The 22760-nt window shown below is 40.5% G+C and overlaps 1 protein-coding gene across 2 annotated transcripts in view; it reads right to left on the reverse strand.

Annotated features, from left to right (window-relative positions):
- Positions 1-3334: 3334 nt before the first annotated feature.
- Positions 3335-22760, reverse strand: part of LOC139565786 (chemokine-like protein TAFA-2) — a 49870-nt gene continuing 30444 nt past the window's right edge. The window contains exons 2-6 of one of the 2 annotated variants that reach the window (XM_071386349.1): positions 18757-18860; positions 14193-14345; positions 9401-9525; positions 7131-7187; positions 3335-4588 (exon numbers count right to left, since the gene is read on the reverse strand). In XM_071386349.1, the coding sequence (XP_071242450.1) occupies positions 7158-7187; positions 9401-9525; positions 14193-14345; positions 18757-18859 (411 nt within the window). In that variant the 5' untranslated portion in view covers position 18860 and the 3' untranslated portion in view covers positions 3335-4588; positions 7131-7157. The remainder of the gene's footprint in view (positions 4589-7130; positions 7188-9400; positions 9526-14192; positions 14346-18756; positions 18861-22760) is intronic. The other variant, XM_071386348.1, reaches the window with a different exon arrangement.

Here is a 22760-nt window from a genome sequence, read left to right on the forward strand (position 1 = left end):
TCCTTTCGCTGCAGGATTATTTAGCTGCAACAATACTGGTCAAATTAAGATCAAACATCTGTATGTGTTTGTGTGTGTGTGTGCGTGCCTATGCGTGATTAAGATTTAATGAGGGCTCTGGCTGCTGGCTGTGCACAAGAAAACTGGTACACCTTGGACTGATGTAGAGAACATGAAAACTATACAATTATCAGCCAATCTGACCACCAGTCCTACCGCAATGTGACTGCTTAGAGCTTTGCGTTCGGGCTTTAAATGTTTCCTATTGGAGGACACCATGTTGCAGTGTTATTTATGATTCCCATTACCTGTTAATATCAGCTCATTTTAAAGCATTTGAGAAAGAAAGTGGACTAAACAGGTGATCATCATTAGCAGCTGAGAAGCAGAATGAATCACAGGCTGTGACTCGTTCAGTCCGTCAGGGAGCTGCTTCAATATAACAGGTCAGAGGAGGGCAATTTGAAGTTTGGCTTTGTAAAATGTCTTTGTGTATCTTGGTGGGCCCATGCTGAAACAGTGAAATTGATAAGTCGGACAAAATGTTCTACTGGCAGAATGTTGTCCAACATGCAGGTTGTAGGGACCATTAGCAATTAGTGTATTAGGACCTGGGTCTACAGAATGCATCAATATAAAAGCAGATTTTTGTGCTTAAAGTGCAGGTGCACTGCTGATCCTAGAGCTGTGCTTAGCTGGGAGCTGTTATTATTAGCCCTGGCGTAGCAGAAACCCCTGCAGCCCCGCAAGGCACTAATTCTGGGGGCCCATGCACCCGTCATCTCAAACCTATGTCTACATTTTATTTTTTTTAAATACAAAAATGACAATACAATACAAAAATGATATTTCCACATTTTATTTCCACATGTAGCAAGTGAATTGTTTGTGTTGTCCAATCTACATGGGGTAGTAGGTGAGGCAGTCTAACTTGCCTATTTCTCAGCGAAGACTATAAAACTCTCCAGAGAAACTGTACACGGCCAGTAATTATTAGGAACAGGAAATGGTGTCCTTTTGCTGGTTCTCCACACATGTTGTCGACTCGTCACTACACCTACTGTCAAATGAAATACTATGAATTGTCTAGTGAAGGAAATAAGAAATTGTCTGGCTAAATGCGTTATCCAAAAAGTTCATAATCGACCAAATAATCTACCCATATGTTGTCTCTTCTCCAAGCCTGAGGAAAGTTTAGGATTTTTTTTATATGCTATCAACATTCCCTGTCTTAAAATGATTAGAACGATTCATTCCATATCTATACTTTTTCCAACATGTAAGCCTGACAAGTCCTTTTGTTATGCAAAACTATAAAATGAAATAAAAGTACAAAGCCGGCGATAGCATCACCAATGTTTTACACTGAGCTTCTTTAATGAAATGTTCCTTTCCCAGAGAATCGACAAGCTCCATTCCGCTGGCGGAGCATTTAATTACAAAACCCACATAAGATTATGAAACTATACAGCATATGGTGAGAAGAACGGGTTTCCTTTGATGTGCACTTATAATGGCAGCAGTGGGAAAAAAGAACGAGACAAATGCCTTTACCTCATCTGAATCAAGAAGCATCAGAGAGAGAGAGAGAGAGCTTCTAAGTTCTGCTCACTGTTCTCTCTTTCATTGCTAACTCCACCACCTCCCTCACCTTTCCCATCACAGCATTGAGACGTGTCAAAAAGCGGCGGAGAATCTGTGAGTGTTGTTAAAATGTCAACCTGTTTTAACGCTCTGAGGCTCGCGGGGTGTCATGGCCTTCTGATGGTGGAGAACATGTGTTGTTCTGAATGGGGCGCCCTTTGTAATCGAAGGTGAAGCTCTGTGTTTAAAGGAAGCACTTGCTCGTCTAAGAGGACTCCGCAAAACATGACAAACTGAGACGCTCGGTGCAGCAGAGTGGGAGCGTGTTAGCAGGCTAGGAAAGCCATGTCATTCAAGACGGTGGTGTTTGACATCGTTGCAAGCGGTGCGTTGCAAAGAAACCTCAGTGGTTCAGTAAGAGAGGGCATTGAGGCTGCTGGGAGATGATATGAGTCAATCGTACAAGGATTGTACAAGAATAAAACATGTGTCCACGAAAATTGAAGAGGAGCCAAATGAACTATATAAACATGAGGCACCTCCTTGAACCTTACCGTACATCATACCTTCGTCAAGTAGACTAGAGTACAGTAATGAATCCATATTGCCATGACCTAAGAAAACAAAATAAGTAGCTTACTGTTTTGAGCCTAGTCCTTTCCATACAACTGACAATCTAAGTGAACATGCTGTTTTTCTATATTATATTGCCCCAAAGCAACTATACACCCATAGAATTACTGCACTGGAAATACACATTTTAAGAACTTCATGAAAAGCATTATTATTATGTTGACATTATGCCAGTACGCCATTCATTTCCTGGTATTATTCTCGCAGTTCCATGCCTTTCAGTTGTGATTTTATGAAGGTATTTTCTCTCCTGGCTGTCATGTTCTTAGAACTCAATAACCCCTAGATTTCATTAGCTCCTCTCTCGGTGTGATGTATTTACTCTGGTGACATCATTGTTTGTCTGCCCATGAAAGGCAAACAATGGTATTCTTTAGGGGGGTGCATTTGAAAAGGTAGGTTCTAGTTGAGTGGGGGTGACATTGAGTTTGTGGGCTTTGCATTCATAATGGTTGAAAATGTCCCATACAGTACCAATTTAGGATTTGTAGTTTGCTATGTTTTTATCATGGCTCATAAAATCTTTAAATGTACATTTTCAAAGTATGTGTGTGTGTGTACGGGTTTAACTATTCTAGTTGAGGCCAGAAGTCCCCACAAAAATAGTAAACAAACAAAAATTTGACCAACTGGGGACATTTTGTTCATCCCCACAAGGTGAAATGCTATTTCTTGGGGGTTTAGGGTTAAGATTAGAATTAGGTTTAGGGTTAGGAACTAGGGTTAGTTTTAGGGTCAGGTTTAGGATTAAGGTTAGGTTTTTGGGTTAAAGCTAGAGTTAAGGGTAAGAGTACAGGTTAGGGTTAGAGTTAGGTTTAGGGGTTAGGGAAAGTAGGATTTTGAATGTGACAATTGGGTAGCTGTACAATACTGTGTGTGTGTGTACACATATTTGTTTTTTGTACACTATGTGTTGTGGCATAGCACATAAAGAGGAATCTGAAAGGAATCAATGTTCCATTCCACAATAGAGATAATCTAAGGGCTGATGCATAATCATTATGAAGCCTTATCAGCTTCATACTGTAGCCTACACTGTGTGAAGCACAGCTAAACAGAGTCAATCTCTGGTTTCTTCTTCCTACACCTGAGGAGGTTAAGGGTCACATGACAAGCGTTAAGTTAAGACACAACCACAGTTTATTATTCGAAGATGTTAGCACTTGCACAGACGAAGGAAGCGTCAGAGATACCTGTTGAAAAGTTATCAGCGAATCAGAAATTAATTTTAAAAGGTATTTAACACTTAACCGGCCCCTACCAACCCCATGGACTATAGCCAGTATTGTAGAATGAATGCTATTTAGCTTGCATACATTAACAAACTTTACATGGACATTCGAATCTGAGCCTCAGCATTGTGCAACATAAACAAACTGGATCCACTGGCAGTTGACAGGATGATTTTCAAAAGAACCTAAGCAAACGCTAAGCACACTAGGGGTAACTCATTTGCACACCACATTCATGAAATGTGTACATTTTCAAAAGTATGTACCTAGTGCCCCAAATGAAAGATAATACCCTTGGAATAAAACATGCAAATCAAACATGAACTTCAGTTTTTGTGCTACATTGTAGTCTGCCCTATACATCAGTAGTCTACATGTATTTCTCCTTGGATACATCACATTCTCTCACTTGCCATTGGTTGGCCATTGGTTGCAACTCTCTTTTGAATAAGCCATGTTCCCTGCACGCAGCACTATCGAGAATGGCCACCCATAATAATGGCCACCCATTTAAAAAATATGGAGGTGTACATAGGCCAATTCCAGTACCTGTGCCTTTTTTGTATCTTTGAAAATCACTCTGCATGTTCAATGATTGGCTCAATACAATAAGGTTCACCAATTTTCAATTTCTTCTTCTTACCATTTTCTGACCATCATTTGATTGATAAAAACTGGATTGAATTTGACTCATCCCTAATATTCAAGGGGGAAATTCTTGATATTGATGATACTCTGTTACAGTAATGATGCACAATGCATTATAAGGGGAAAACAACTATTTCCCAAAGAAAAACTACCACTTTACAAATAATGTTTAGGCAAAATTCACCATTGTAATCCACTATAAGCAGAACAATGTTAGAGAATAAAAAGGCATCCTGATGCCCAATGTAGTGATAGTCATGTCTGGGCTTTTCAAAATAAAGGTCCCCTCTACTGAGCAATCATTTAGTAGTGTCCACTCTTCTCTTCTCATCCAGATGTCCTTTGTTACCCTGTGCTTATAAGTCTTCCAGAAGATTCATAGTATAGTCTCCAATAGAGGGAGTCTCTATTTACAAAAAGGGTCGCTGCAATGTTCTTGAGTCCATGATGGTATTCCACAGGTAAAGACCCAGTAACATTTATTGATCCACCTGTAACACAAACACATTTCCATGAACATCAGGCCATCCTGATTCCATCTCACAATGAATACAGTATGTGCAACACAACCAACGCCACTGTTTCACCACCCAGTTGTTGAGTTATAAAAGGCTTCTAAAGAGTGTCTTTGAAGTGTAGACAAAGGTTAATGAACAGATTAATTCAAAATGCATTGTTTCTTCAGGAAAAAAACAGTGTTCTCACATTCAGTCCTTAGTGACTACAGAGTCAACTTGAGGTCATTTGGTGCAAAGTAATCACAAGTCTATCACAAGGCCTTTTGCATCGAAAGTTTACGGTTCATCTGCCTGCATTATGAAATTACCTTTTTTGAAAAATTTACAATTCTTAATCTCATGACTTAATCTTATATGAATTAGGTGGTTGGTTTTCTTTACTAGTTTTAATGAGAAAAGGCAATAAAGTGAGCAAAGAAAAGCTATCAGGAGATATTAGCGTCTCCGCTCACAGTGGTCAACAAACAAAGCAAACTCATTAGCATTCGCAGCCACTGAAATTACCTCTGTCACACTGACTGCACAAGTCACACATGATTTTGTCTACTTCTTTTTCCAGATAGGGGTAAAACAATAATGATAAGCATAATACTAAATCAAGATTTGAAAGGCACAAGTGATTTCCCCTGGATAAAAATGTGCTTTTCCAACTAAATGCCTTTCCCCATCCGTGTTGGGAAATGATTTGTAGTGGTAGGCTACACTCAGGGGAAGGAAATTCCTTGAAGAAAATTGAAACAGAGAATATGTTTTGCAGCTTAGGCTAAGTTGTCATTCAAATTTTTCCTGTTCCACCTTTCATATCAGATTCTGGCCTATCCTGACAGGGATGGTGTTTTTATCTTGATAAAGGACTTGTGTGGATAGAATTTGCCTTACCGTACAGACAGAGATTTTCTCCCTCCCCTAGTTTAATGCTGTCAGATACTCTCAGCACTTCGGACCCTTCACAAGATTAAATTGCCAGTCATGAAGCTCTGGCTCTGACTGACAGCTCCTCGGCTCGAGCAAAAGTACATTCCGGAAAGAGCTTAAGAAACGTGCCTTGCGAGGAACACCCATAACACCTTCATAACAACGTTCCACTATCGATTCCAGCAGACTGTCTACCGACTAGGCCAGTCTGACAGCTGAGGGAAGCTGCCACGGGAGTTGTCAAGCTACATTTTTACTGCTGAACTTTGCAAAGAAAACAGGCACCTTTGACAGACTCATTTTGCTACCAATCAGCTATTTGACTGTGGACAGGCCCGTTTTAATTTGTCCGAATACACTGTATTCTCTGTCTATGAATAAATTAGCTTAAAATATAGTGGGAAAAAAATTCTGTGACAACCCCCAGGCATCGCCTAACTTCATATTAAAAAATCTCTCATAATCATATCAAACACACTCTCAGTAAATTCCACAGATATTTAGGTTAGCACTACGCCACTTTGCATATGTGTAAGGAGAGAGCGTCTTTTTGTCGTTCATATTGTAATAAATTCTCCCCCTCAACGAGCCATTTACATTTCCGAGCTGTCACTGTGATTAATGTGGTACTAATTTGAGAATAATTCCATGCTACAAAGACAAAGAGCAGGCACAGTTTTTTGTCAGCAGAGAAAGGAGCCTACACGAGACAGATCTAACAGCATCTCAGTAGTCGCAGAAGGGGAGAATTAATGCATCGACTGAGATCATCATCACCAACAGAAGACAGGAGGAATTAAATAGGAATGTGGCACCTTCTGAAGGTTTTTCAGGCTGCCTTCAAAACATTTAACTCAATTTCTTTCTGAATCATATTCAATCACATACATTGTGTTAAACCTAAGGCTGAGTGAAAACAATGAGCGAAACAGGCCTTATAGCTGCATGGGTCAACGGGTGACTCATGAAATCTGTAACAGAAAGATACCCAACCTGGCTCGGCTCATTATTCATTGTACAATTATCATTTTCCAATCTATAATGGCTAAATGGGGTATTTGGACATGTTATGCTAGATAATCATTCTCCTGTTCATTCTCCTGCATTCTCAATAGGTTTTGCCCGTGGCAGGGAAGCACATTAGCGAGTAGATGGAAATATGCTTCCATTTTAATGTAAGGCAATTTTATTGAGATGGCATAATCACATTATGGGGAAGCAATGTATTTTCCAACTTCCAAAAGATGTTGAAGTATCTTGGATGGCAGGTAAAGCAATTAGAACACTCTCTCCAGCTGTTTTGTTGAATTTATCCATTTAAACCATAAATGATCCATGAATAGTCATTACTTGCATCCTAATAAGTACAATTAAGGAGCATGGTGTAAATCTTATTTCCTCATTAAGCAAATGTTCAAACTAATAGAAATGGTTTGTTTGCTGTTTCTCACCAGCACTTGACACAGTAGGATACAGATAATGTTTAAACTGTAATATTCAATACTTGCATTAAAGGCTACAGTCTGAATTCAGAAAACAATGAAGATTAACGTTGATATTGGTCCAATTCAATCAAATTCATCTAACAAGATTGCATCACCTTGATTCGGTTCCGTGGCATCAAGGGTTACCAGAGCTGATCCCTGTCCGATGAGATCTTTCCGGCGTTCCGTGTTAACAAAGACAGGGGAAAAAGAGGAAGTGAAGAGATGAGTTTTAAATTTCATCCCAAGCGAAATTAACATGTGGGTGAGGTTATTATGGTTGATCAATCCATCAATACTGCTGCAGCAACACTGTCCACCAAATAAACCCCATTCCATTTTGAGGTCCCGACTAATCCCCGGATCGATAATTACAGGCTCCAGACAGGTGTGGTGTGGTGTGGCCAGTTTAAATAATTAAGTACATGGAAGAGGCAGAACTCAAGTCTAGGGGTCGTCATAACCCAGGGAAGGATATGGGCATCGGGTTACTGCGTTAAAAGCAAGTAATTGGAGTGAGTAATTTGCACGTTTCGGTCCTCAAAATGGCTCTGATAGTGCTAAGGAGACATGTCGGCCCCTCAGATATAGGCCCCCAGGGTCCCAGTAGTGACTGCAAACATTAGACGGTTTTAGCAATGGCACGGCAGAGTGCTGTAATTTCAGACTAAACCGTTTGACCTTGACCAATGATACAAATAGGCAAGGTCAATAGGTTGAGAAAAATATAGGTGTCTTTTTAAACTGAAGTTGACTGTACTTGGCTACTATGAGGACTACTATGACCCCTATGACCCCTACTATGTTGGTAGTTTTGAGAATGACACAAATGTTAATTTCCACAAAGTTTGCTGCTTCAGTGTCTTTTGAAATTTTTGTCAGATGTTACTATGGAATACTGAAGTATAATTACAAGCATTTCAATAGTGTCAAAGGCTTTTATTGACAATTACATGAAGTTGATGCAAAGAGTCAATATTTGCAGTGTTGACCCTTCTTTTTCAAGACCTCTGCAATCCGCCCTGGCATGCTGTCAATTAACTTATGGGCCACATCCTGACTGATGGCAGCCCATTCTTGCATAATCAATGATTGAAGTTTGTCAGAATTTGTGGGTTTTTGTTTGTCTACCCGCCTCTTGAGGATTGACCACAAGTTCTCAATGGGATTAATGTCTGGGGAGATTCCTGGTCATGGACCCAAAATATTGATGTTTTGTTCCCTGAGCCACTTAGTTATCACTTTTGCCTTATGGCAAGGTGCTCCATCATGCTGGAAAAGGCATTGTTCGTCACCAAACTGTTCCCGGATGGTTGGGAGAAGTTGCTCTCGGAGGATGTGTTGGTACCATTCTTTATTCATGGCTGTGTTCTTAGGCAAAATTGTGAGTGAGCCCACTCCCTTGGCTAAGAAGCAACCCCACACATGAATGGTCTCAGGACACTTTACTGTTGGCATGACACAGGACTGATGGTAGCGCTCACCTTGTCTTTTCCGGACAAGCTTTTTTCCGGATGCCCCAAACAATCGGAACGGGGATTCATCAGAGAAAATGACTTTACCCCAGTCCTCAGCAGTCCAATCCCTGTACCTTTTGCAGAATATCAGTCTGTCCCTGATGTTTTTCCTGGAGAGAAGTGGCTTCTTTGCTGCCCTTCTTGACACCAGGCCATCCTCCAAAAGTCTTTGCCTCACTGTGCGTGCAGATGCACTCACACCTGCCTGCTGCCATTCCTGAGCAAGCGCTGTACTGGTGGTGCCCCGATCCCGCAGCTGAATCAACTTTCTTCACAACAATTGAACCGCTCTCCTTGAAGTTCTTGATGATCCGATAAATGGTTGATTTAGGTGCAATCTTACTGGCAGCTATATCCTTGCCTGTGAAGCCCTTTTTGTGCAAAGCAATGATGATGGCACGTGTTTCCTTGCAGGTAACCATGGCTGACAGAGGAAGAACAATGATTCCAAGCACCACCCTCCTTTTGAAGCTTCCAGTCTGTTATTCAAACTCAATCAGCATGACAGAGTGATCTCCAGCCTTGTCCTCGTCAACACTCACACCTGTGTTAACGAGAGAATCACTGACATGATGTCAGCTGGTCCTTTTGTGGCAGGGCTGAAATGCAGTGGAAATGTTTTTGGGAGATTCAGTTCATTTGCATGGCAAAGAGGGACTTTGCAATTAATTGCAATTCATCTGATCACTCTTCATAACATTCTGGAGTATATGCAAATTGCCATCATACAAACTGAGGCAGCAGACTTTGTGAAAATTAATATTTGTGTCATTTTCAAAACTTTTGTCCGTGACTGTACAGCTGAAATTAAATTTGATGGCTTGTTGCCACTGTCTAAAGTGCAATGTGTTGATTACGATGACCCTTACCTTGGTAGTCTTTATCTTGTTTCCCGTGGCGCAGCTCCATCCCTTTAGATCTGGGAGGACTTTACACTCCTCCCCATCCAGACATGGATGCATCTGACACCACCACTTCTGCTCCACTATAGAGGCTAGGGGAGAACAGAGGCGTCGTTATAATGAGCAGCTTTGAGAGATACTAGGGAGACATACAGGAACAGACATTTTCCTTGTTTTACAAAACAATAGGGCTGGGAATTGCCAGAGACCTCACGATACAATATTATCACGATACTTAGGTGCCGATACGATATGCATTGCAATTCTCACGATTCTATATGTATTGCGATTTGATGTTCCAAACATATTTCTCACTATATGTCTGCTGCAGAGAGACAAGAGAGAGCTAACGCTTACGTTACCTACCTACTTTTTTTACAAATCAATACTTGGAGTCAAATATTGATATAATATTGGCAAAAAAGAATATTGTGAAATGTAACGATCGATTTTTTCCCCCATCACTACAAAACACCATGAGGTAGTTGTATTGGATTTAATGAGAGCCAAAACATCATGCACAGAGGGTGGATACATTAAGATAAACTTATTTGTATCCCACAGACATGATTATAACAGCAATATTGTGTAAAGCACCTTTAGAAGTGACAGTAATTGTACAACGTTGGCTGTATCATACGGTTTGATGTCCACCAAACTGTTGGAATTGGATACATTTCAAACACTTAACAATGCTTTGAGGAGGTGATCAGGCTCAAACTGAGATGAGAGCTCAGGTAATCCCTGGACGTATAAAAAACATAATTAAAAGGTTAAGTGCTGATCATTTTTCAGAGATCACCCGTGGAGCACTTTAAACTGGGCGCCATTGGCACATCACTTTAATTTTCTGAGAATGTCAATACTCAAATGTCATCGAATAGGTTAAACGCATCTGGTGCCAGACTTCAGGTGTGAACTGCTTTTCAATCCCAAATTGAGGCAGCTCTTTCTGCCTGGTTGGTGGTCTGACTGCCACATTAGTGTGGGTAAGTGATGTTCTGGGACTGACATGGCATAGATGTAAGTTAACTTCAAGTGCCTTTTTCGAAAATGTGAGGGTTTCAAATCGTCCCCTTCCCTTAGAAAGCATAGTGATTGCTGTGTACTTTCTATTGATTTCAAAGCAGAAACGTGTGTTCCCTTCTCACCTCGCGGTGACCTAGTATCATGATACTGTACATGGATAGAAAGCTTTATGGGACAATGGTACATCAGTCTTAACATTCTGATACACAGCACTGTTAATCACCTACGTTCACTGTGCAATACAAGGGAACAGGTTTGGAGCCTTGCAAATTAATCTGTGAGCTTTTGAATCTGATACCAGGTGCACAAGGAATGAGGCAAATATAATGTGAGCTAAGCAAAACTGGGAGGGCTGTGAATTCACCGTTCTGTGGTCAAAACTTCAGCCTTGTTGAATTATAAAGCGGTTTTGTGGATGTCACAGATCCCTCCGGAACTTTCATTACGCACACCTGTCCCCTATTCCCACTGATTAGTACTTGTATAAGTGTGCCCTTTGGATTCCATTGGGCTGTCGATTATTGTTACTATGTCCGTTGGTGCGTGTGAGTACCTGTGCTGTGTGTTTTGGGCTTTCGTGCCATTGTGGATTGCGTCTCGTCCCGTGTGTTAATCATTGTGTGCTTGTGTTATTTATTCGAGGTGCTCCTCGCTCTTTTGTTTTGAGTTTCTACCCTGTGTTTTGTTACGTGTTTGTTTGGTCTTTGTCCCCATGCCTTTACACGGCACGTCGTAATTTCAGTGAAATTAAAAACCCTATTACGCATTCCTGTGTCGGTCTCCCGACTCATTCATACCAACGTGACAGTGGATATGTAAAGCTGAGTTGACTTGCAGTGAGGCCTGTTGAAGTGTAACTAAACCTTGAATGTGGTTCAGAGAGGCTGTATGATTTAATGCAATGAAAGGAAACATGATGCAGCAGTCAGCTTTATGCTTCAGAAGAAGCACATTTACCATGAGGGCTCCTGAGTGACGCAGCGGTCTAAGGCACTGCATCTCAGTGGTAGAGGCGTCACTACAGACCCTGGTTCGATTCCAGTCTGTACCACAACCGGCCGTGATTGGGAGTCCCATAGGGCGGCGCACAATTGGGCCAGCATCGTCCAGGTTAGGGTTTGGCGGGGGTAGGCCATCATTGTAAATAAGAATTTGTTCTTAACTGACTTGCCTAGTTAAATAAAGGTTCAATTAAAAATAAAATCAAGATATGCAAATGAAGTACATTTCTTTCTACTGGCAACTTTGAAGCACTCAAATCTACAGTTCACAACGGTACATTGATTTCATCATTAATACAGCATTAGGCCTATATAATGATGGACAGTATTGAAATTCTTATCCTGTACATTGAAAACCTCTTATGAATCCAGAAAACAGTTAAGAGAATAGAAGACATTTGTTTTAAAAAGCCAAGAGCACTCCTGGCATACTTTGCTCACCACATATTTTATTTAAATAGGCAAGTCAGTTATTAACAAACTCTTATTTACAATGACATCCTAGGAACAGTGGGTTAACTGCCTTGTTCAGGGGCAGAACAACAGATTTTTACATTCTCAGCGCGGGGATTCAAACTAGCAACCTTTCGGTTACAGGCCCAACACTCTAACCACTAGGCTACCTGCCGCCCTGAAACAAATATATCTAATTTCACACTTATTTCACGGTAACACATTCCCTACTTGCCACACATGAGATTTACTCCAAAACAAGGAGCAGTCACTTATACCCCTGATCTGTCAGTAATTTAAGGATTAAGTCGTACGGTATCAACGTGAGGTGAATCCGGCTTGGGCCAGACATTGCATTGAAGGCGTAAAATTGGGTTCTGATGGGAAAAGACAACACATTTCTGGGTACCTGAAGATAACACTCATTGAAACGGCGCTGAGATTCACAACATCTACTTTCACATCCTATAGGTACAGTGCCTTCAGAAAGTATTCACACCAGTAGAGGCTGCTGAGGGCAGAACGGCTCATAATAATGGCCAGAACGGAGCAAATGGAATGGTACCAAACACCTGGAAACCATGTGTATTGATGTACTCCACTCCAGTCATTACCACGAGCCCGTCCTCCCCAATTAAGGTGCCACCAACCTCTTGTGATGCACACCCCTTGAGTCAATACACATTAGAATCACCTTTGGCAGCGATTACAGCTGTGAGTGTTTCTGGGTAAGTCTCTAAGAGCTTTGCACACCTGGATTATACAGTATTTACACATTATTCTTTAAAAAATGATTCACGCTCTGTCAAGTTGGCTGTTGATCATTGCTAGACAGCCATTTTCAAGTCTTGCCATAGATTTTCAAGCCAATTTAAGTCAAAACTGTAACTAGGCCACTCAGGAACATTCAATGTTGTCTTGGTAAGTAACTCCAGTGTATATTTGGCCTTGTGTTTTAGGTTATTATCCTGCTGAAAGTTGAATTTGTCTCCCAGTGTCTGTTGGAAAGCAGACTGAACCAGGTTTTCCTCTAAGATTTTGCTTGTGCTTAGCTCTAATCCGTTTATTTTTATCATAAAAAAAACTCCCTAGTCCTTGCCGGTGACAAGCATACCCGTAACATGATGCAGTAACCGGTACTCAGTGATGTATTGCGTTGGATTTGCCCCAAACATAACGCTTTGTATTCAGGACATAAAGTACATTTCTTTGCCACATTATTAGCAGTATTACCTTAGTGCCTTGTTGCAAACAGGATGCATGTTTTGTAATATTTTTATTCTGTGTCCGTTTACCAATAGGTGCCCTTTTTTGAGAGGCATTGGAAAATCTCCCTGGTCTTTGTGGTTGAATCTGTGTTTCAAATTCCCTGCTCGGCTGAGGGACCTTACAGATAATTGAGTGTGTGTGTGGTACAGAGACGAGGTAGTCATTCAAAGATCATGTTAAACACTATTATTGCACACAGTCCTTGCAACTTATTATGTTACTTGTTAAGCACATCATTTAATCCTGAACGTATTTAGGCTTGCCATAACAAAGGGGTTGAATACCTATTGACTGAAGACATTTTAGCTTTTCATGTTTTATTCATTTGTAAAAAAATTGAAAAACAAATCCGCTTTGACATTATGGGGTATTGTGTGTAGGCCAGTGACACAAAAAAATCTCAATTTAATTAATTTTAAATTCGGGCTGTAACACAACAAAAGTCAAGGGGTATGAATCCTTTCTGAAGGCAGTGTATTTGGCATGTTCAGCTCATTCTAATAGGATCACATGGTTCTACAGCACTATAGGGAGTTAAAGGAGGAGTACAATTCAGCAAGACCATTACTGTAAAAGGCAGAGACAGTACCGAGTTGTCGTAAAGCACCAGACTCCACTAAATGTAAGGAATTGCAGGTTGAAAAACCGGAGACCAAACTAATTTCCCCTGAGGATACGACTATATGGCACTGGAGCACTTCTGGTAAACACTTTAACACATTTAATTACAGTTTAACACTTGTGAAGTGTATTGTAAAGTTTAAGAATAAAACAAAGTATAAATGAGGCCTCTGTGGATGGCTATGACTAAGCACCTTGTGGTCTGAAGCGTTACAAAATTAACAACAATTCTTAAGAGCAGTTTCACTAAGGAAGACGGTGCAAGCTCACTATATAAAGATTTAATGATGATCTCAGTTTAACCTCCTCAGATTAGTCCGAGTGGAACAGACCATCAGCAAAAAATGACACATCGATAGCACATTAAATATTCAGCTGGAACGTACCATCTACACAAGACGGGGCAGCTCTGGTCGTCCCGGCCACTTGTCCAGGGAAGCAGGAGCATTTAACCGTTTGAGAGCGTTCTTCTATTTTGTTCTTGTTGCAGCATCGATGCAAAGCCACAACCTCACAAGTGCCGGTTCTGACTTGATGCACTGTAGAAAACATAAAACAGATGGAAATCAGAATTAGACACTTGATAACTCAGTAAGTAAAATAACGCAGCAGTACTTCCACATAGCCTAAAACTCAGCTTAATGTCATAGCGCAGCACAAAAAAGAGCCATAACGCAAATACTTTTATATTACTTATGCTGTGTGACTGCAAAAAAAGTTAGAATCAAGGGTTAATTTTTAACAGGCAATGAAGTAGGCCTACTATATGTCCATTGTAGAGTTAACTTTGTATTAGGTTGACTAACAGCCTGTTCACATATTCAGAACACTGGAGGCATATACCTGTTAAGGGAGGCCACCTAATACTTATGCGGTACCCACAACCCTGAAGGTACAGAATAACTATGATTAAGCTTTAAAATAGTTTGCAACTGAATGCATCAGCCAATGAATTAGTAGCCTATTTTGCAATTCAAAAAACAATTGAAAAATCCCTTTCTCAGTAGTTTCTTACAAGTTCTCCAGAAAATAAGGTGCAGTTGCTGCAGTATTTTGAGCCAATTTCCAGCTCACGCTACATTGTCTGAATTATTTAGGGACTGTGCTGCTCCCTGCTCTTTTAATTACATGTGACATTTTCACGAGGAGTCCGTCCTTCTGCAGAGGCAGTTATTGCTCATTTGGTAAACAACAAATGAAAAGTGCTGTGGAACCTTCCCACTGATTGCTGTACTTTATACCAGTGAAGCCAGCCAAGCTTATTTAATTAAATTGCTTTTGCATGCCTTATGTTATTTTCTTTTTTTCAATTAAGCAGAAATGTCATAGGAGGAGGTAGGGTATTGAGTTGACTGTATTGCAGCTGCATCAACACCTAAAGTAACACCCTCAACACCACCATCACTGGGACACAATGTGGAAGACTCACACATCAATCAACAACATTTGAATGTTTCCAATGGCTTCAATCTATCATTTGTACCCAAATGGTTTAAATCAAACTGAATGCAGTGGTGAATGAACTCACAGTAGCAGATAATAGTATTATTGCTACGGTGAGATTCCTCACACTAACTGTTAGGAGTTCAAGCAGATGAGTAGTCGTGCCATGTTATCGAGAGGTGTTAGGTATAGGCCTATAGATCAAAAGACAAGCAGGAAGTGAAAAGGAGGGAGGCGGGGCTCTTTTTTGATAATACACAAGTTTTGATAGCGCTCCTGCTATCGCCGTCCCCCCTGTCCCTGCTCATACATCAAAATAACTGAGGAGCAATCGCTTGAACGTAGCGGGAGTCTGACTCGCACTCTACTCGTATAAAAAAAGATATGAAAGACAAATACGTTTCTGCCGGCGTTGCTTAGATCTATGTAAAAGTAGCGCCATGCTTCACACAGAGAGGAAGAGTTTTTTGGAATAGATTTGGATCTCTAGCCATATGACCACTGTGCTGTCCTGCTATGAAACAGAGGTTTTTTATGTACTTGGGAATGAGTCTTTTCCCAGAGAAGCGCATTTCCCTGCTGGGCCGGTGCATGGGAAAGAAGTGAGTGAGTATATACACTGGTGAAAAGCATATTCCAAGGTGATAAAGAACTGGTGACCCATGTAATTGCTATGCACTGACTGACTACAAATTGATTCTCTCCGTGTTAGGAAAGTGGTACCAACACTACAGTTCATGATTATATTCACTTAAAAAAATGTATATAGTCATTATTTCTCTCTGTTTGAGAGGCTTTTGGCTGAGTCGGTCTCAGATGCACAGTACAGAATGTCTAGATTTTTTTTAACCTTCAATCAATTCTGAATATGTAATTATAGCAATAGTGCAAGTGAAGACAGCCAGTGGCGCAAATAGCTTTTCAAATCATTGATGCTTATGGTGTTCTGCATCTGACGTCCGTAAAGCTTGGGCCATAGATAGAAGACTGTTTGGTCATCATTTTGATCATGTAAATTGGTCGTGAACACATCCTCTCTCTCTCATAAGATACCTTTTATTGCAGGGCTCCACTGAAGCGGACAGTCTATGAAGTGAAATCCTCAAGGCACACTACAAATCAGATTAAGAAGTGAAATAAAATGTATTTTCCCGAGGGTAATGCAATTGCTGATCTATTCCTGACCAAGAAGTATAGATTGTGCTGTTTCAGAAAAAAAGAAAGATAGGACTCCCAAATGGTCGGGAACAGTGCTCTTGAGGAAAAGAACAATGTTTATTTTTTGGGAATATTTGCACTGTTACCAGCCAACTGATTTCCCAACAAACACTGGAAATCTACAAAGAAGATAAAATGCACTTACAGACATAATAGGATACTCGCTCTGGGTTGCCTATAATTCAAATAGAATTGCTCCCGTATAATGGGGGGGATAAGGACATTCTCACAATGTTTTTAAGTAGGCTGAATAGGTCGTAAACCTTTGGAGTGAGACCATGCTTCATTGTACATTTTATTGCAATGTGCTAATGGTCTATGACAGTAATTGGACAAACCATTGGACAAACTAAAGCTATATATTTAGTCTCAGTGCTAATTGTATGTGTCCAGTGTTTTCCCATTGAATCAATACTTGCAATACAAGGAAAAAGACAGATTATCAGAAACATTCCTCCACTGACTTTACAAGTGGATAAGTGATAAGGATTGTAAAGGTCCTTGGATATCATATTCCAAGGATGTGTATCCGGTAGGAGTGCCCATAGGGTCAAGTGCTCTTGTTGTGCCTCTCCAGTATTGCACCTTGGCTGTGTAAACAACTCAATATAGTGGCAAATACAAGGTGAACCAGAGAGAGCAACTCGGAAGGCGAGGTAGATCACTCTTCCTGCACATCTCAGCAAATTAAAGCCGGCACGTCAAAGCGAAAAGAGGGAAGAGTTTTTGAAGATATACAAATTTATGCAGCTTTTTGCTGACAGAAGCCACTAATATAAAAAAAAGTATTGCGAGCACTCAAATAGGACACAAAGTGCATTAGAAAATCAATTTCTTTGCTTGCCGAAACCAACAATATTTACTTAGGGTGGTTCTTTTTTTCAATGGTATAATTTATTTTTTCTTGTGTTCTCTGGGAATATTTTTTTTTCTTCGACTTTGAACGTGTTCTGGATTGATTTCATCCCTGGAATGATAACAGGTTTACAGCAACAGAAATAACACCCGAGGGAAATTAGAGAGCTGCTGAAGCTATCAGATAGAAATTGAACGTGTGCGAGATTATTCTGATCCAATTCCGGCAGAAATGATGAGCGCCTTGAGTAAGGATCGCTGCCAATCAAAAGCAACATGCTGTAGGCCCATGCCCTACTTTAATTGGTCGACAGACAGAAGGAAGCTAAATACTTTCTGTCATGTCCACGAATGGCCATCCTGCATGTCTACGGAATCACCATGCCAATTATCTGCGACAGTGGATTGTCAGTGAGGCTCCCAGTGTTGAAACCAATGATGTTGAAACATTTGAGTTGCCCCACACTTGTAATGTTACTGAGATGCCATAATTGATCTCACTGAGTTCTAGTGGTGTCCCAGCTTGTCAACAGCCTTAACAAGACAAGGGAATTATTTTGAATTACATCTCTTTCACACATTTAAACCCTATCACACAATCCTTTACTGATGGAACATCAGGTGCATTTAATCATCTATGACCTAAGATAAAACATCTAGGCATACTATAGGCTATAAAAAGTTATTATAATGTGAAGGCTCAGAGATCAGACATCAACTAAACTAGCAGGATGAATGTACAAAACATTAGGAACACCTTGCTAATATTGAGTTGCATCCCCCTTTGCCCGCAGAACAGCCTAAATTCGTTGGGGCATGGACTCTACAAGGTGTCGAAAGCATTCCATCGGTCCGCTTGGCGCCGGGGCGGCAGGTAGCCTAGTGGTTAGAGCATTGGACCAGTAACTGAAAGGTTGCTAGATCGAATCCCCGAGCTGACAAGGTAAAAATCTGTAGTTCTGCCCCTGAACAAGGCAGTTAACCCACTGTTCCTAGGCCATCATTGTAAATAAGAATGTGTTCTTAACTGACTTGCCTAGTTAAACAAATGTTAAATAAAATAAGACTACCATACCCCGTTCAAAGGCACTTAAATATTCTGTCTTGCCCATTCACCCTCTAAATGGCACACATAAACAATTCATGTCTCAATTGTCTCAAGGCATAAAAATCCTTCTTTAACCTGTCTTCTCCCCTTCATCTACACTGATTGAAGTGGATTAAACAAATGACATCAATAAGGGATCATAGCTTTCATATGGATTCACCTGGTCAGTCTGTTCATAATGTTTTGTACACTCAGTACACGTACGGTAGGCATCTGCCAAAATGAACATTAAAAAAGGCAATGAGCATGCTCCACTTCGTCCATGACAGCCAACAGACGCTCATCATATCACGCCCCTTCTTACAGGTGTACCGTACTGTCCTTACCTCTGTGACCTTCTGTTGGTCTAGCCATCTCCAGCAGAGTCACCATGCAGACCATTAGAAGTAGAACCCCTTTACTTCCTTGCTGTGTGTGTCTCTCACTCATCCTGCGAGAGAAAAACAGAGGGTGAAGAGAGATACACGGCTACACTTAGTTTGTTTTAACAATGGTTATACACTTATACACAAGCATCTCATTGTCTACTTCAGCATCTCGCACGTTAGGCATTTAGGTCATCCAAAACATGGCCGTTGCATCTCAGTGGTCTTAAGAGACTTCCTCTCTCCACATAGCTATTATTCATCAACGTTGATCTGTAACAACTGGACAGGTGAAAGAAAATCATCCCGTTGGTTTCTGCCATATTACTTTCACCAATCGTGTTAATTTGGATCAGTGCGAAAAAACAAAGACATTTGACTATTGAGGTCCCGTGGTTCACATTCATTCTGCTCCTGCCTTTTCAAGTCCACTTCCAAGAAAGGCACAACAAGCGTCCATCTAGTAGTGTCTTCTCCAGTGTTGTAGGAGATGTGCTTTAAATTGCATCTCAGGCCAACCTCTGCAACCGGAAGCCTACACACTAGCCAACTACTCATCTCTACCTTCTCCTTCATTATCTCCCTCTCTATCTTTTTCTGCCCATCCCCTCATCCCCAGTATCTCTATTCTCTACTTGTACATCATCATCTGCACATCTGTCATTCCAGTGTTAATGCTAAATTGGAATTATTTCGCCTCCATGGCCTATTTATTGCCTTACCTCCCTACTCCTCTACATTTGCACACACTGTACATACATTTTTCTATTGTGTTGACTGTACATTTGTTTATGTGTAACTCTGTGTTGTTGTTGTTTTGTCGCACTGCTTTGCTTTATCTTGGCCAGGTTGCAGTTGTAAATGAGAACTTGTTCTCAACTGGCCTACCTGGTAAAATAAAGGTGAATTATATATATATATTTTTAAATCTCCAGTTTCATTCACTTGCTTTAGCTCTGTCTCTACCACATTTCCTAATTACCTCTCTCTCTATGACAGGAGCCAAAGGGCCACTCAGAGCAGGTGAGGCCCTTTACCACCCCCACACAGGCCCTCACCATGTCAGCAGGGCAGAGGCCTTGACAGGCCCGTGGGCTGTGGCTCCACACAGGGATGAGACGAGAGAGGAGCCTGGGTTCTTCAACTCAGAATGAATCCATTCCTTCTGCCTTACCCTGGGCCTTGCACTCTTTTCTCCCTAATGAAGTGTGGTTGAGATGGGGCCGGAATACATAAACCATTTGGCATTGCTTGCTATCCTTGACAGGAAATGATCAAATTTCAAAACACAAGTGGTGCAGTAATTACTGGAAGAGGCGAGGTATCAGATGCCATGAGGCAGAGACAGTGACATGCTTCGTTTACACCTTTTCTTTCACCATCCCCTGTCTTTCTCCACCTCGATCATTGACATATAGATTGCGTATCTCTCACAGGGATTATCAGATTATTCATGTAGTTCATTTCATTTTTGCAATCATGAAACGGGAGTCGGCCTTTGAGTGCGGAAATAGTGATTAAAAGATGTCCGATCGATAAAACAGATACAAGACTGACCATTCTAATATAGCACTGAGCTGCCATGGTGGCCTTGCACAAGATTCCATTTTTCAATACAAGATTTGTAAAATGTACTGTTCATTCCACGTCTCCCATAATAAGTGGATGTTACTATGACGCTGCATAGCTGTGCCAGTATCACACACAGTCAGCCATACACAGTACAAACAATCACATTATTAGCCTCTTTCTAGTCAACAACCCAATTTTCACCTTCTTCACTGAATGTTAAAAATTATTGTGGGATCAGTGAAAGTGTTGATTTAGCAAACTATTCATCTCCTTCCTAAGTTTTCGCTCCTCCTTGAACACTCACATAGACCATTACCTCACATGAGGGCTGTCTCTGAGAAAGCACAAGTCTGAAGTAAAGAACCATTTTGTGCATTGTTAGTATTCTTGCAAAGCCTTTTCATTTCATGGGAAACTATGAAAGTAAGGGTGCAGATTAAAAAAAAATATTGTGCGCTGGGCTTCAAGCAGCGGGATTTGAGTTACCTAAATATTCCACTGTGTGAAATTACTATTTTTAATTGTACTGTAGTTTTAGACAGAAAGGAGGAGACTCACACTTATTTTCTAGTTAAGATAGTGTCAAAGTGCAAGCGTCAAGTTCTAATTTGTGTGTTTTATTCAAATACAACTTCATATTTAATGCATGGATTTTTGTCACAGAATAGACCCAGAGGAAATATGCATAATGTATGCCGCTGATTGCTGCAGGCACAAAACACGAATATCACACAAAAGTTTAGAGGAGAGCAAAAACAAACCAAACAGTAATAAACCACAGAGAAATGTACTGTATAATTAAAATATGGTTTGTGAGGATGAGTTTCTTCTTTTGCCTCTACTATATGGATGTGTGCTGATATTAACGATACAATACCTCTATTAAAATTGTTCATTTGAAGAGCATAGTATTGTTCACTTGTGCCACCTCAGTGGTTTCCCTTAATTGAAATCTGTGTTCAAATTCATCTGGAATGGGACTTTTCTCCCTTTATATCTCTGTTGCAGTAAGGTCTGTTGTTTGATGTATGGCCTATGGAGTATAGATTTGATTTTCTTTCAAGAGTACAAAGTGCATTAGTTTAAAACTGAATGGAGCAAGAAATATTTTTCCTTTCCTGTGAACTCTGTTCGTATGCCCCTTCCTATTCTATTAACTTCTTCTCTCTCTGAAACAAATTGAATAGTTACAGACCAATGAGCAGGCTTTCAAAAGACTCAACTTGACCTTGCAGAGTGGAGCGGTTGCATTGGCTATGGAAGGACCACTTCACAAAGAGTTTTCCCACCCAGAAGAAATGTGCATGCACAGCTGATCTATATGCAAAATTAGCTGAAGTGAATGCAATGAAAAATAAGGGAATTGACTGTAGTATTTTGATTTCATTAAATGATGATATAAAGGTATAAACAACTATATTATGTTGCATTAATAAATGTAAATACACATTATTACCTTTTAATGTAATAATATCTATATTTAGCAGGTTTTCATAAAGTCAGGTATTGAATGTTAAATGCTGTAACTGTTTAATGACCAGCAATTACACTTGTCTTCATTGAGCACCAACAATTACCAATGCAAATATGACATAATTATGTAATTATGCTGTTTTTGCACATATTCATGTTAATCACTATATTCTACATAAATATATGAAACTGTGTCATAATGCATGGTTTTGATATGAGAACATTGTCACTGGTAGCAGTGAACTGAGTATTTGCCTCATAACTGCTTGAACACCAAATACTCTGGAGTACAATTATTGGCTAGACTGAATAGTATTACTAAATAGGCCAACTGTGATTGGATGAAGACCATGTGATTCATTCCAATCCACAAGCTATGATGGACTGCTTACGAGGCTGGTCCTCACTGTGGTTCCAACAGGTCATTAGGTCAGCATGTGGTTATGGTCAGCCTTCCACTGAAAGTTAGCCTATTCCCCAAAATCATTACTAGATTCTGCCGAGCTCCTTGGCTGATCTGTGGAGAGTAAGGTCGTGTTCACAGACTTTGATAAGTTCCCCCTGTGCCGTTGTGGTGAGGAGAAGGGCGTAGGTCAGCCTTCCTCATGGACAGACAATGATGGATTCTGACCTGAGGTAAAAGCGAGATGCTGGCACTCTACAGACAGGGCAACATACCAAGATCTCTTTCAACCCAGAGTGAGTGTTTGCATCAGTAAGTGTATTCAGGCTGATACAAGAACAAAGGCGGGCGATGGAGTGTTCTCACAGCCAACGGGTCAAGCTGCTGCAAGTTTTATATTGTCAGGGATGGATAGCATAACTAGGTTACTTTTTAAGACACTTGAGATTCAATAATTTAAGAGTGGGGCTGAAATCTAAGACCATGTTTGCCAAGGGGAACAGATAGTGGAAAAGCT

Source organism: Salvelinus alpinus, chromosome 37, assembly GCF_045679555.1.
Source record: "Salvelinus alpinus chromosome 37, SLU_Salpinus.1, whole genome shotgun sequence".
Classification (NCBI taxonomy): Eukaryota; Metazoa; Chordata; class Actinopteri; order Salmoniformes; family Salmonidae; genus Salvelinus; species Salvelinus alpinus.